Source organism: Heterodontus francisci, chromosome 7, assembly GCF_036365525.1.
Source record: "Heterodontus francisci isolate sHetFra1 chromosome 7, sHetFra1.hap1, whole genome shotgun sequence".
Taxonomy (NCBI): Eukaryota; Metazoa; Chordata; class Chondrichthyes; order Heterodontiformes; family Heterodontidae; genus Heterodontus; species Heterodontus francisci.
Window position 1 is genome coordinate 117,192,032 of NC_090377.1, and position 15,874 is coordinate 117,207,905.

Genomic DNA, 15,874 nt, shown 5'->3' on the forward strand with positions numbered 1-15,874 from the left:
AGTTCAACATTCTTCTCTATCTCTAGGACCGTCTATGGAGAAAATCCATGTCTCCGTGTGACAACAGCACCTGTTTTGGAACTGATCTCAACAGGAATTTTGATGCAAAATGGTGCAGTAAGTAGAATTCTGACACCTTCCCCATCTCATCTGCACCTATATCCACATCTATATCTGTACATCAGTCTCAATTTATGAATCAGTCCATCCTCTCTCTACCTGTATTTATCTTCCCATCGATTATTCCATCTTTTTTTTAGTCTATATAATGCACCTATCCATGCAGCTATCCCTGACTCGAGCAATCCAGTGCTGTCTGCTGAACATCGACTGCAGCTGTCTGCAACAAAGTATCTGCCTGGATTTGCTGACCCAGTGCGATCAGTCTGTATTTAGTCGCTTTCTGTTTATCAAGTTCTTCACAGGCTGATTGTGGCTGTTTATCCAGCATTTTAAGCACAGGGGCCAGAGTGGGGGAGAGTGCAGTAGTCACGGGGGCTTGAATTGGTCAGAGTGTTAGACAGGCAATGAAAAAGTGGGAGGAAGTTTTTTTCCTTCACATACACCATTCGCTACCCTTTACAGTGAGTTGGTTAGTTGCATTTCTAATTATTTCTCTATCTGCTCACTAAAATGTAACCATTGGTGAGCTCACTATAGATTACACAATAGGTTAGATGATTTCTTTCAGAGATTGTACAACACTTTCTACAAATGGACCAGTCACACTGGCCAGGGACACTGAAACACAAGAAGTCAGGTTTAATAACACAAACAGCACAGGCGTATTCATTTCAAGGAATCCCAATCACTACTGTACTTTTCACAAGCCTGCAATTCCGCCAGTGTATTCTTGGTGCACCAGATCATACTTCAGTCTTAAAATGTGTTGGAAAATTGATACACTGACTCCATCTAGTGGCTATGGTGTGGGGAACAGGTTCAAACAACCAGAGTGTACTTACCCCACCTGACTGTAAGGGCAGGATTTTCAAAGGCCATTGGAGGTGGGACTGGAGGCAAGCAGGCCCAGAATTTCGTGCCAGTGGACAACGTGCCAGTTTGCCAGCACCATCCTGCCCATCAGCCATTTCCGAGATGGCAAGCTCCTCTTCTGTGCTGATTGGCATTTTCCATCTGGCAGCTGGGCTCAACACTGCTGCTGAAACATAGTCAATGAGAGGAGGCAGCCTCCAGACGGGAGATGGGATGGGGGGCCAGTGCTTCATGCCGCTAGGAGCCCCCCCCCCCCACAAACAACCGGCCATGGGCATCGGGCCATAGCTGCAGCTGCTGGCCATCCAGTGGAGGGGTAGCCTGGCAGCTGTGGCCATTTTGAAATCAAATCTTTTTACCTGCTCTCCATGGGGTGCCTCCAATGTACATACAAATGAATTATGAGCAGAAGTAGGCCATTCAGCCCCTCTAGCCCACTCAACCATTTAATAAGATCATGGTTGATCTGTTTGTATCTCGAATTCCACACCCATCTACCCCCGATAATTTTCGATTCCCTTGCCTAACAAGAATCTATCTACCCCCGCCTTAAAAATATTCAATGACCCGCCTCTACCACCTTCTGAGGCAAAGAGTTCCAAAGTCGCACAACCGTCTAAGTGAAAAAATTTCTCCTCATCTCTGACCTAAAAGGGTGACCCCTATTTCTGGACTCCCCCATAAGAGGAAATATCTTTTCCACATCCACCTTGTCAAGATCGTTCAAGACATCCTCTCTCTCTCCCTCTCTCTCTATGCATCAGCAGTGCCCACTTTAGATGGTGGGGCTGTGATGTGTCATCGCTGGATGGCCTTCTATTGGCCCACCAGCCTTGGGAGCTCACCTGCCATACTTAATTGGATGGCGAAAGTGCCCTCTGGCCACTAATTGGCCAGTTCACCAAAAATCGTGTCTGGTGACTATTCCCAACAGGATGCAGGGTCAGTCCCATATGAGTCCAACATGAAATCAATTCAGGACAGTCTACTTTGGACATAAACTGTGGGCTGAAAACTGAATTGGCACACAAAGCCCTCAATCTCATTCAGAGAGTCCATAATGGCAGCTGGTGTTGGAAATAGAGAAGGCTCACACTGGCCCAGTTCTCAAACTGAGAATAAAGGACATTATTAAAGGAAGTTTTACTCTGAATTTAGTCTGTGCTTCTCACCCTTCCTGGGAGTACTGAAAGTGGGTGAAAGTAAAATGTTGCATTCCTCCACTACTGACGATCCTGTCCTATACAAATATTCTGCTCACTCCCACTGCACGACTCGGACAAGCAGGAAAGCAGAATGAAATGAGAGCTGTGGTCCTTGTATATCTGCATCTAAGAGTCATACAACAACAAATGACGTTCATATAGCATCTGTAATGCAGTAAAATAAACAGAATATAAAATGGATAGTATATAAAAGCAGCAAAGAATAACTAAAGAATAATAAGGAGGGAAAAATTAGAGTATGAGAGAAAGCTGGCAAGAAATATAAAAATAGATAATAAGATATTTAAAAAAGAAAAGAACTAACAATGTGAGCATTGGTCCTATAGAAAATGAGTCTGGGGAATTAATAAGGGAAAATAAGGAGATGGCTGATGAATCGGTCTTCACCATAGAGGATACAAATAACATCCCAGTATTAGGTGTAAATCAGGAAATGGAAGGGAGGGAGGAACTCAAGAAAATTACAATCACCAGGGTAGTGGCACTGAGCAAATTGTTGGAGCTGCGGCTGACAAGTCCCCAGTTCCTGATGGACTTCATCCTAGGGTCTTAATAGAAGTGGCTAGTGAGATAGTTGATGCATTGGTTTTGATTTTCCAAAATTCACTCGATTCGGGGAAGGTTCCATTGGATTGGAAAATAACGAATCTAACTCCTTTATTCAAAAAGGGAGACAGAAAGCAGGAAACTACAGGCCAGTTAGCTTAGCATCTGTCTTAGGGAAAATGTTAGAAGCTATTATTAAAGACGTTATAGCAGGGCATTTAGAAAAATTCAAGGTAATCAGGCAAAGTCAACATGGTTTTGTGAAAGGGAAATCATGTTTAACCAATTTATTGGAGCTCTTTGAAGAAGTAACACGTGCTGTGGATAAAGGGGAACTGGGGGATGTACTGCACTTAGATTTCCAGAAGGCATTTGACAAGGCGCCACATTAAAGGTTATTGCGGAAAATAAAAGCCCATGGTGTAGGGTAACACTTTGGCATGGATAGAAGATTGGCTAGCTAACAGAAAACAGAGAGTAGGCATAAATGGGTCATTTTCTGGTTGGCAAGATGTAATGAGTGGTGTGCCACAGAGTTCAATGCTGGAGCCTCAGCTTTTTACAATATTTATAAATGACTTGGCTGAAGGGACCGAAGGTATGGTTGCTAAATTTGCTGATGACACAAAGATAGGTAGAAAAATAAGTTGTGAAGAGGACATAAAGAGATTACAAAGGGATTTAGATAGGTTAAGTGAGTGGGAAAAAATTTGGCAGATGGAGTATAATGTGCAAAAATGTGAACTTGTCCACTTTGGTAGGAATAGAAAAGCAGTATATTATTTAAATGCAGAAAGATTGCAGAACGCTACAGTACTGAAGGATCTGGTGTATGATTCTCAAAAAGTTAGTAACCAGGTACAGCAAGTGATCAGGAAGGCAAATGGAAAGTTGGCATTTATTACAAAGGGAATGGAATATAAAGGTAGGGAAGTTTTGCTACTGTTGTACAGGGTGCTGGTGAGACCACATCTGGAGTATTATGTACAGTTTTGGTCTCCTTACTTACGTAAAGATATAATTGCATTAGAAGCCATTCAGAGTAGGTTCACTTGGCTGATTCCTGGGATGATGAGATTATATTATGAGGAAAGGTTGGACAGGTTGGGCCTGTACCCATTGGAGTTTAGAAGAGAAGTGATCTTATTGAAACATATAAGATCTTGAGGGCACTTGACAGGGTGGACGCTAAGAGGATGTTTCTCCTTATGAGAGAGACTAGAACCAGGGGACAGTTTAAAAATTAGGAGAAATTTTGTTCTCTCAGAGAGTCGTTAGGCTGTGGAATTCTCTTCCCCAGAGAGCAGTGCAGGCAGGGTCATTGAATATTTTTAAGACTGAGCGAGATAGATTCTTGGTTGACAAGAGAGTTAAAGAGTATAGGGGGTAGAGAGGAAAGTAGAGTTGAGGCCACAATCAGATCAGCCATGATCTTATCAAATGGCAGAGCAGGCTCGAGGGGCTGAATGGCCTACTCCTGCTCCTAGTTTGTATGCTCGTATGAGCGATTAAAATTGTGTATGCGCAAATGGCCAGAATTGGAGGAACGCTGGGATCTACACATCTACTTGTTGCTGCTTTCTTTTGAAATAGTGTATTTAAATTTTTATTACAGGTATTGGGGCTTCAAGAAACTGCTGTTCAAACATCCACTGTGGTTCAGCACCAGAGTCTGAACCAGAGGCCACTGCAGTTGCTAATTTTCTCCGTAGCCATCTGCGTGATATTTTATGCTACCTGACCATTCATTCCTACGGTCAGCTGATTCTTACCCCGTATGGATACACAAACGAAACAGCCAGCAACCACGAGGAAATGGTGAGATGTCATCGCCAGTGGAGAAAATCCAAATCTCCATTTACTCCTACTCCAGTAGTTTTTTAGATATGTACAGTAAACATATTCCAGAAACTGTCAACCATGGTAATAATCGGTTTTCCAGTCTGTAATATGGATTATGGATTGAGAGCCGATTTTAACATGAGGTGTAGCTGTGGGCTCCTCTACAATCACATAATAAGTTGGAATATTCATTATAAATAGATTTGCATTTATATATAACCTTTAACAACTCCAGATGTCCCAAAATGCTTTACAGCCAATGAAGTACTTTTGAAAGGATATAGTCACTGTTGTAGAAAACAAGGCAGCCAATTTGCGTACGACAAGGCTCCACAAACAACAAAAATTAACAACCAGATCATCTGCTTCAGTGATGTTGGTTGAGGGATGAATGCTGGCCAAGAGTCTAAGGAGTCAAAGAGTGCTGCGAGATCTTCCTGATTGGGCAGACGGGCATCGGTTTAATGTCTCATCCAAAAGCACCTCTGACAGTGCAGCACACCTGCAGTACTGCACTGAGTTGTTAGCTCAGATTATGTGCTCAAGTCTCTGGAGTGGGACTTGAACCCACAATTTAGTGAGCCACGGCTAGCACTGTTCAATTTTCAGTCCTGTTCGAACTTAGCAATTGACTGTGCATCATTTAGACATTTTGGCTCTATTCACACTGGAGATGGGACTCAAGCTGTTGCTTTCACTCAGAAGACTGGCTAAAGCAGGTTTAAATTTCAACCCACATTAGATCATTTACATTAACACTTTGCCAGGGACACGATCATTTTGAATCCTCTCTAAAGGATGCTGGAGTTCAGGGATGAGCACTACAAAAGAGTTAGCGAATTGTCTATGTTGTCTGTGCGTTTAGGAGCTACCAAGAGGCAGTGAGGTGGGGAACTAGCAAGAATGAGAGAACCATTATATCAATTTACTCCAGCCTATCTCCATGTACATCGATTATGAGATGTAGGACCTGATTTTAACTCCTCCTGCCTGGCAGAAACCAGGCGGTGTGTTGGTTTGTGGGAGGAGGGACAGTTAAAATGAAGTGAGGGCAACGCACCTATTCCTTTCCAGCCATGATCTGCAATTTCAAATTGCAGGTAGCAAGGCCACTCACCTGAGCTGGCGGGGTATCCCTTTAAATATACAAACCAGGCTCCAATGACATCACTGGGATCCAATCAGCTGGGATTGTGTGCCAAAAGAGACCCAGGCGGGCGAGTTTTCAATTACATTTTTATTAGCTTTCCTTGTGAGCAGGAAGGGCAGGAACGTGCCTCGAGGTCTCACCAGGAAACCTTGGGCTTCCCCTGCCCTGGGCTTTTCCTTTCATGATCACCCTCCGAATCCATTCCCTCACCACTTACCTGACGGGCAGAAACCATTCCCGACTCCCCCCTGAATAGTCGCTGCCACGCTCAGAACTTGCGAGTTTCTGCTCTCGTGCACCACGCACAAAACTGTGCCAACACTATAAAGACCCTTTTATATTAAGCATTGTTTAGTTCAACTAGTCACGGGACTAACATTCACGCATGAGTTCCCTGTACGTTGGTGGGTGTTTTGTGAGAAGGTACTGCAGATAGCATCCAAAAGAGGAAGACCTGCCCTTTCAGGAAAACAAGAATGACCATCCTTATCAAAAGGAGAAAAAAGAGGAACTGGTTTAATTATGTAATTATTGTTATAAATAGGCACAGTGATCTCACTGTAGAACTGAATTGTCTTCTCCTGAGACACTATATTGACAAGCACTGATCCAGACTACACCTAGCTTGCTCTGAATCCCAGAGTTCTTTTCTGCAAGGCCCTCTGTTTGAGCAATGCTGCTCTGTTATTTTGCAGATGAGTGTTGGAGAAAAGGCAGCTGATGCTTTGCAGCAGAAGCATGGGACCAAGTTCAAAGTGGGGCCTTCTTCATGGATCCTCTGTAAGTTTCACCATTTATGTTATTGACCTATTTTCTTCACTGAAAAATATTCCATTGCCTCCTGTGCAATCTCACTTTGATCAGCTCAGATCTAAAGGCTCTCCCAATGTAAGCTTGTCTGATGTTTGACTACAAAGCAATGCTGTTTATTTTATTACAACAAAGGAACTTCTTTGCAATACAATGGTCAATACCATTTACAAGAGTGATTCCTATAACCTACCTCGTGAAGGGAAGCCACAGGTTGAAATGATTATTTACCTTCCGATTCCATCATGAAAACTCTTGTGGAAATTGGATACTCCTGCAAATATTGATAGAGGAGATACAAGCAGTATGTGGGTTGCAAAATGTTAGCAACTCTGAGATTGCAGTGTGGGACATTAAGGTATGAGTAAGCTGCAGCATGGGCTGATATTCACCGGGCGAGTTCCTGATCTTGGCCGGGTGGTCAGGCAAAGTCCACTGCATAAGCTTGATAGGAAAGAATTTTTTAAAAACTGAGCAAACGTGAGACATTCCTCCTGAAAAGTAATTATGGACCATGACTGCTAAGTGCCCGATAACCTCTTAGCCAGAGAAAGGAATATCGCCACGGTCAAAGTGCAGGAATGAAAATAAATAAAGCACCAACGGGAAGGTAAAGTGCTAGAATTGCACCGCAGGCAAGGATATATACTTGAAAAGGAAAAATCAAATGCAGGTCTATGGGGACAAAGCAGGGGAGTGGAACTAATTGGATAGCTCTTTCAAAGAGCCAGCACAGGCATGAATGGCCCAAATAGCCTCCTACTGTGCTATATGATTCTGGTCAAATGGTGTCTAGAAGAGAAAGATAGTTAAACATTTTGGTTCTAATCCTCGATTAGAACAGGGGTGATCAGGCTGGTGTGGTCTCTTAGTTAGCAGAGACGCGTGTCCAAAAAAAGAATAATAGGTAGAAGTCAAGAGTTCAGATCTGGTAAACACTTTCACAAAGAGGTCATTGATGGATTTGTTAGTAAATTAATAGTCTTAAAATGCTGCGAAGTGTAAAAGTGTTGTACACTGTGCAAACTTCATCTCAGATGACAGTTAGATATGCAGACATTTGAAAGACAAAAATGTTGGAAAAGTGAAAATAAGACATGATGGGCAAATAATCAAAAGTGAATAATATTAAAATAATAAAGCAGGAAATTAGAGGAGACAGCTGGAGGGCTGCAAAGGCAGACGTGAACAGGGGTGTCACAGGCAGGTTTCTTTTTGTCTCATCTTTTTACCTCCCGAAAACCTATTTACCCCTCCTGCTTTAAAGCCCTCCTTAAAACCCATCTCCTGGACAAAACTTTTGCTTGTACCTCCTAATATCTGTTTCTTTGGCTCAGAGTCCATTTTATTCCTTAAACCTCTGAACAACAACTTGCATTTATATGGTGCCTTTAACTTAGTAACATATTCTGAGGCACTTCACAGGAGTGTTATCATTTAACACCGAGCTGTTAGGACAGGTGACCAAATGTTTGGTAAATGAACTGGTTTTAATCAGTGTCTTAAAAGAGGGGAGAGAGATATAGAGAGGCCAAGAGTTTTGGGGGAGGAAATTCCAGAGTTTCGGGCCTAGACAACTGAAAGCACAGCTGCTAATGGAGTGATGAAGGAAGTCAGGGATGTGCAAAAGGCCAGAAATGGAGGATGTACCTTTGTAACATTTTTATACATTAAAGGAGCTATATTAATACAGTAAGAGGATGGTACATCTAGTCAGCTTATGTATTGAAATGCTTCCTCTTTCAGATTATTCATCTGGTTCCTCACGTGACTGGGCAGCTGACCTTGAGATTGACTTTTCCTACACATTTGAGCTCCGAGACAATGGGACCTATCAATTCATACTCCCAGAAGATCAGATCCAGGCAACCTGCGAAGAAACCATGGCTGCTGTGACAACCATTATAGAGCACGTACACGATAAAAATTTCCGTAACTCTGCTCCAACTACTGTAGCTCTGTGGTCGGGTGTGGTGACTTCCTGCTTATTCAGCAGGTACTTAGCGAATTTACTGTAGGACAGAGAAGGCTGGGAGATAACCTGATAGAGGCCTTTAAATTAAGAAGGGGTCCAATAGGGTAGATGTAGGAAAGATCTTACCACTTGTGGGGTGTCCAAAACTAGGGGGCATAAAAATATAAGATAAATAAATCCAATAAGGAATTCAGGAGAAATTTCTTTGCACAGAGAGTGATGAGAATGTGGAACTTACTACCACATGGAGTGGTTGAGGCGAGTAGCATAGATCCATTTAAGGGAAAGCTTGATAAGTACATTAGCGAGAAAGGATCAGAAGGATATGGTGACAGGATTAGATGAAGTAGGGTGGGAGGAAGCTTGTGTGGAGCATAAACGCCAGCTTAGACCATTTGTGCCGAATGGCCTGTTTTGTTCTGTAAATTCCACAATCTCTAGGTTAGCTTGTATTTCTAATAAATGGTCGGAGATTTCTGGAGGATGGGGGTGGAGGTGGGTCACTGCAAAAAAGGGCATGTATCACAGGCAAAATATCATGGAGGAGGGAAGGGATGTAGCTCAGGGACTGAAAACTGGCCCAAAAACATGGACAACAACGTTAGGAGATATGGAACAGCTCCCAGATACTAATCCAAATGCCTCCATTTCCTCAATCATTGGGCTGAATTTTACCAGGCCATCGTCGTGGGGGTTGTGGCAGAGAGGGGGGGGGGGCCTGTAAAATACTTGCGGGACCGGCCCACCACGGCCCCTGACGCCGAGAAGGCCCCGCCGCATTTTACCGTCGGCAGGGAGGCCTCGATGCAACCCCCCCGCCGTAAAGCGGCGGGGCCTTCATTTAAAAATTAAAGTTAATTCAAATAAGATGCGAATCAACTTACCTGGTCCCGGCAGCCATCCCACACCGATTTTGCGGCTTCCAGCCGCAACCCACGCGCGCCTTCAGAATTCCATACGGAGTTCCGAGGCAAGACACTGGTGGGGAGGGGGGAGGACTGAAATTATCAGGGTGGGGGGAGTGGGGAAAACCTTTTTTTATTGGCGGTGGGAATGTGACGTGGTTGGGGGGGAAAGTTTAGAGTGGGAAAAAATGTATTGTTTGTCACACTGGTATATAAAACAACCATGGGGGGGGGGGGTGGGGGGGGTTGTGAAAGGGTCTGCAGATTTTGATAATTTTTTCATATGAATTAACATTCATTTCTCTTCCAAAATTCTAATTTTGCTGAGGGCTCTTCTTCAAAGGTGGTGGTGCTGGACGCCATTGCCGGGTGCGGATTGGCCGCGCCTTCTACGTCATTAGGGGCAGCAGCTCTGCCCCCTCCATTTAAGTGAGCCCCCGCGCAAGATATCGGAGGGGCTCAGTGGCGGTGCTTCCGTGCCAGAAGGCCGCTGAGTTCAAAGCGTGCCGTCATGATGTGCGGCGCACTAATGAAATTCAGCCCATTGTTTCACTGAGGAAATGGAGGGTAAGTGGAGGAGTCCAGAGATGCATTCCTTTTTATAATTAATGCATATAATTAAATAACTAGTGGCATACATCGAGCTAAGTACCCACTCCTCATAATTCTCAACATGACAGTTGCTTTCTCAAAATTTTACAAGTGTAGAATTTTTCTCAATCTCAGCTTTGATTTACTCAATGTTCTGTGAGCATAACAAAATATGAACATACGAATTAGGAGCAGGAATAGGCCACTCGGCCCCTCGAGCCTGCATTCAATAAGATCATGGCTGATCTGATTGTAACCTCAACTCCACATTCCCGCCTATCCCTGATAACCTTTCACCCCCTTGCTTATCAAGAATCTATCGACCTCTGCCTTAAGAATATTCAAAGACCCTGCTTCCGCCGCCTTTGAGGAAGAGAATTCCAAAGACTCATGACCCTCTGAGAGAAAGAATTTCCCCTCATCTCTGTCTTAAATGGACGACCCTTATTGTGAACCCTTATTATAAACAGTGACCCCTAGTTCTAGATTCTCCCACAAGAGAAAACATCCTTTCCACATCCATCCTGTCAAGACCCGACCAGAATCTTATATGTTTCAAAATAATTTCTTTCATCAAGCCTCTTGATTCTTTGAGAGCAATTTAAAACTTGCCGTAAGCAAAATTCTACACCTTTCCCACTTTCCTCAACGTTTCATACTCTCCAGGTCAGGAAGGAAGTCTGGCATTATGATCAGAACATTCCAACCTGTGACAACAGTGCATCCACTCAGTCAAATATAAAGGATGGATGCAGGGCTAAGTACCTAACTACTATTACAACATTACACTGTCAGCTGTGGCTCAGTAGCACTTTGGCTTGAGTCAGAAGGTGGAAGTCCCACTTTAGAGATTTGAGCACAAAATCTAGCCTGACACTCCCAGTGTAGCATTGAGGAACTGCTGTGCTGTCTTTCAAATGAGGTGCTAAATTGAGACCCTGTCTACTCTCTCAGGTGGATATAAAAAAAATCTTCACTTTTCATAGAAGAGCAGGGGAGTTCTCCCCTGTGTTCTTTCCAATATTTATCTCTCAACTAAAAACAGATTATCTGGTCAATTATCTCATTGCTGTTTGTGGGAGCTTGCTGTCTGTAATTTTTTCCTACATTACAGCAATAACTGCACTTCAACAGTACTTCCTTGGCTGTAAAACCCTTTGGGACGTCCTGAGCTTGTGAAAGGCGCTATAGAAATGCAACTTCTGTTGCAATGAAGCAGCTAACAATTGTTACAGGGTTGGACTGACTCACTCAGTCTGACTAACTGTCCACAACTTTACCAGGGGGGAACAATGTTGTTGCAGTGTCTATTGATACAGTTCTTGAACGCAACACTCGGTGCAGGTCACAGCAATCCCCCTGCTGCCTGTCCCAGTCCCTTATTACATTCTACACACAGATACAGAGGACAGGGCAGCTGCAACTGATTTCTGTCTTGCCAAGGTGATTGAATGAAAACTTCAGAATCTTGCTCTAATATTATCTGCATTATTCAACCCTGAAAAGTCAGATCCCACAGATAATATTCCCATGGTGCCAATAGAACAGAAACCATTTACATTCTGCAGAGCATTGCTCATTCATCACTATTCTTGTGATATTCTGATATTAAATGAAGCATCATCCACTGCAGATAATTTTTGAATATAAAGACGAGAGCAGTCAATCATTTGTGCAGTCCAATATTTAATAGTTTAAATCCCTTAAGCTGGTTCCCATGGAAAAGGAGAGCAGTTCCTTCTAACACTAGTATTGAACTAAATCACATCTATCCTTGTCTCCTGGAAGAGGGACATTGCTACCTCCAAGTTGTTAAAGGCCAATATCGCAAGTGAGACACAGTTTTAGCTTGCTGCATTACGTAAGAGTATTTCTTGTTAATAAACTGCAGTCCATTAAGGAAATGCGAAGATTCCTGATGTAAGGCAGTAACAGCTGTACAAAGCAGAGTCAAGCAGGATTTACTACTTCTGAGTGTTTCAGGTCCCCCAAACTCAGCTTTGAATCAGTGGTTTTCTTTATCCGGTGGAAAGTACATATGTTCATAAGTTGGGAGACAACACCAGATGTAAATGAATTACACATTACTCAATGCACTATTATTTACAGAAATATTTTTAAAATGTGTTCACCTCTTTCATGTTTTGAATATTTGGCAGTGCACAATGTATTCAAGGATACCATATTTCCACAATACACATTGTCAGCTGTGCATGCTTAATGCAATAATGAACAGTTTATTTTAATAAAGGCCAACATGAGGAATCTTCCTTTGTTTGGTGACAAATACCGAACCATTTGAGAATCATAGGTCTTTTAAAAGTTAGATTTTATCATACGTTCTCAGAACGAGGACTTGCCCAAACAAGCATTTGGCCAGCAGCTGCATAAAGCTGTGAAACTTTACAATTGTGTTCATTAAAACTGTGCAAACAAAATTTAGTTTCAACAGCGCAATCTGAAAAAAAGACTAGCATTTATATGCCATTACTGAATATTAGAGCGGTATTGGAAACATACATAGATGGGTGGCAGCTGCGGCTCAGTTGGCTGCACCCTTATCTCTAAGTCAGAAGGTCATGGGTTCATGTTCCACTCCAGAAAATTGAGTACGTAAGCCAGGTTAACACTCCAGAGCAGTCGTGAAAAGGTTTATCTTGCGTTAAACCTGTCTGCCCTTTCAGGTGGAAGTAAAAGATCCCATTGCATTATTTTGAAAACAAGCAAAGGAATTCTCCCTAGTGTCCTGGCCAATATTTATCCCTCAATCAACATCATTAAAACAGATTATCTGGTCATTATCGCATTGCTGTTTGTGAGAGTTTGATGTGCGCCTTTTCTACATTATTTGGCTGTGTTTCCTACAACAGTAACTATGCTTCAAAAAGTACTTCATTGGCTGTAAAGTGCTTTGGGGCATTGTGAGATTGTGAGAAGTGCAATAGAGATGTAGGTCTTTCTCTTCTTTGAGTTGTGTCTTCACTCTTGCAGTAGAAAACCATCAAAGCAGTTGTTCCCCACTCTGGAATTGTCACAAAGATTGAGACCATCCGCTCAGCTGCCTCTGCTGCTTTCCTCCCTTCCCCTAGTCCATTAGGGCAAACTTCCCCTAAGGGTTCCCCTGCCCTAGCTCCAAACTTACATTTTACTCTAGTTTCTCTCCTATCGCCCCTCATGTCCTCTACGAGCTCATCTTGCTCATGAGACCCACCTCTTTTTCCCTCAATGCTACTCCCATCAAGTAGCTGACCACCAACTTCCCTTCCTGGCCCCCATCTTAACTAATATTGCTAATGGTTTCCTCTCCTCAAGTACTGTTCCTTTCAAATCACACCTCTCAAAAAACCCACCCATCCATTCTTGTAAACCATCACCCCATCTCCAACCTCCCTTTCCTCTCCAAAGTCTTGAACGTGTTATCGCCCCCCAAACCTGTACCCACATTATACTCCATCTGCCACCTTCTTCTCCACTCACTTAACCTACATATATCCCTTTCCAGGCTCTTTGTGTATCGATGGAATCCACAGTCTGCTGGACCAGTGGAGGAGTGTGTGTGAGCTGTTGTCTGAACATATGACTTATCAAATGTTCTGGTAGGTGCACTGACCGTGGTTTTAAGGCTTGTTTTTTGAGACAGACCCTAACTGAAAGGAGAAATAATAACTTCAGGTTTCTGGGGAAATAGAAACTGGAACTAAAACTTCAGGTTTCTGGGAAAGAGACAAAAAGGCAAAGCCATCCAAGCTCAGATCACGCAGGAGGGGAGTGCAAGCAAGCTGAAGAAAGTGAATCCTGGATCTAGGAGCTGGCTGCAGCTGTTTCTGCCACATAAGGTAACACTGGTGGATCCACGCCATCAAGACTGCTGTGAGCAGAGCTGAGGAGGTTCTGGAGAGGTGCGACCTTTTGGGTAAAGACTGTACACATGGAGTTTGGGTTGATGGGGAACTGCTGTGGGTTGAGAATCAGTGCCTGCATCTTGGAAGAAAGAAGCTGGAGATCTACCTGTGGAAGTTCAAAGCTTTGAAGATCTTTGTGGCTGTTATTGGTGCCATACATACTGAGCAGACTGCCCAGTAAATCTGTGAGATCTATCTCTGTTGTATCTGATAGTTAATGTGCAATTTGTAATATGTATATATACCGTGATCTGATTGTTAGTTCATGTTAATTTATGTTGATTTTGGATTGATTGTTAAAGTAGAAGTTATAAAAGTGAAATCTTGTCCATCTGTTTTTTTTTATTGGGGTCAATCCATAAATTCAGTTCTTTTGGTTTGTTCATCTCCACTGGGATCATAACAGTGTCCTCCTCATAGCTTACTTTCCCACCTTACTTTGTATCGTCAGCAAACTTTACATTCAATTCTTTCATCTAAGTCATTAATATAGATGAAGGGATCGAACATATGAATTAGCAGCAGGAGTAGGCCATTCGGCCCCTTTGAGCCTGCTCTGCCATTTAAGAAGATCATGGCTGATCTGATTGTGGCCTCAACTCCACTTTCCTGCCTACCCCGATACCGTTTGGTTCCCTTGTTCGTCAAGAATTTATCTACCTCTGCCTTAAAAATATCCAATGACCCTGCCTCCACCACTCTCTGGGGAAGAGTTCCAAAGACTGTCAATCCTCTGAGAGAAATAATTTCTTCTCATCTCCGTCTTAAATGGGCAACCCCTTATTTTTAAACTGTGTCCCCTAGTTCTAGTCTCTCCCACAAGGGGAAACATCCTTTCGGCATCAATTCTGTCAAGCCCCCTCAGGATCTTATATGTTCCAATAAGATCACCTCTCAATTCTTCTAAGCTCTAATGGATACAGACCCAACCTGTCCAACCTTCCTTCATAAGATAACCCCTCCCTATCCCAACTATCAGTCGAGTGAACCTTCTCTGCACTGCCTCTAACACATTTCTATCCTTTCTTAAATAAGGAGACCAAAACTGTACACAGTACTCCAGATGTGGTCTCACCAATACCCTATACAACTGTAGCAAAACATCCCTACTTTTATATTCCATTCTCCTTGCAATAAACAACAACATTCCATTTGCCTTCCTAATCATTTGCTGTATCTACATACCATTTTGTGATTCGTGTATCAGGACACCCTGATTCCTCAGTACCTGAGTTCTGCAATCTCTCTCCATTTAAGTAATATGCTGCTTTTCTATTCTTCCTGCCAAAGTGGATAAGTTCACATTTTCCCACATTATACTCCATTCTCCAAATTTTTGCCCACTCACTTAACCTATCTATGGCTGGGGCAGACCGCCCCTCCTGATGACATGGAGGGGGTGGGCGTTCCGTCCCTGGCAATGGTTTTAGGTGCCACTGTGGAGGTGCCGACACCATTTCTAAAGGGCTTCCAGCCCTCCATTACAATTTAAATTTTTAAAGAAAAAAGACTTTGAAAAATCAAATAAAGTTATCCCGACCCTCTCCCGCCGCCCCCCAATGATCCATCAGATTCATTACTAGTCCTCTTCCCCCTCGTGCTCCCGACCTTCTCCCCGAAAGTTTCAAAACTTTAACCTTTACCCCTTCACACCACCCCCTAGACCAGGGTTGTCCAGCCTTTTCAGGCGGAGGGCCGCATTGCGATTTTTGTTTGGCCCGGGGGGCCGTTGAGCAAATTTCAAGACGAAGGCATTAAAAATTTATCTTACTAATAAAAACAAATGTGCATTTTTGTAAAGAAGCTTTAAATGAGAAGACTAGTTTGTTGACTTACTTTCTCATCACTATATTGAAAATGGATTTAACGACATACATGGCATTATTTTTGCTTGCATAAGTAGTCAATCTCTGCTCGCACACTTGATGTAG

General features: G+C 43.0%; 1 protein-coding gene across 1 annotated transcript in view; it reads left to right on the forward strand.

Annotated features, from left to right (window-relative positions):
- LOC137371783 (carboxypeptidase O-like) overlaps positions 1-9,010 on the forward strand; it is a 30,026-nt gene extending 21,016 nt beyond the window's left edge. Inside the window, exons 8-11 of the mRNA XM_068034653.1 lie at positions 27-117; positions 4,384-4,586; positions 6,456-6,540; positions 8,317-9,010. Of these exons, the coding sequence (XP_067890754.1) occupies positions 27-117; positions 4,384-4,586; positions 6,456-6,540; positions 8,317-8,588 (651 nt within the window). The 3' untranslated portion in view covers positions 8,589-9,010. The remainder of the gene's footprint in view (positions 1-26; positions 118-4,383; positions 4,587-6,455; positions 6,541-8,316) is intronic.
- The last annotated feature ends 6,864 nt before the right edge of the window (positions 9,011-15,874 follow it).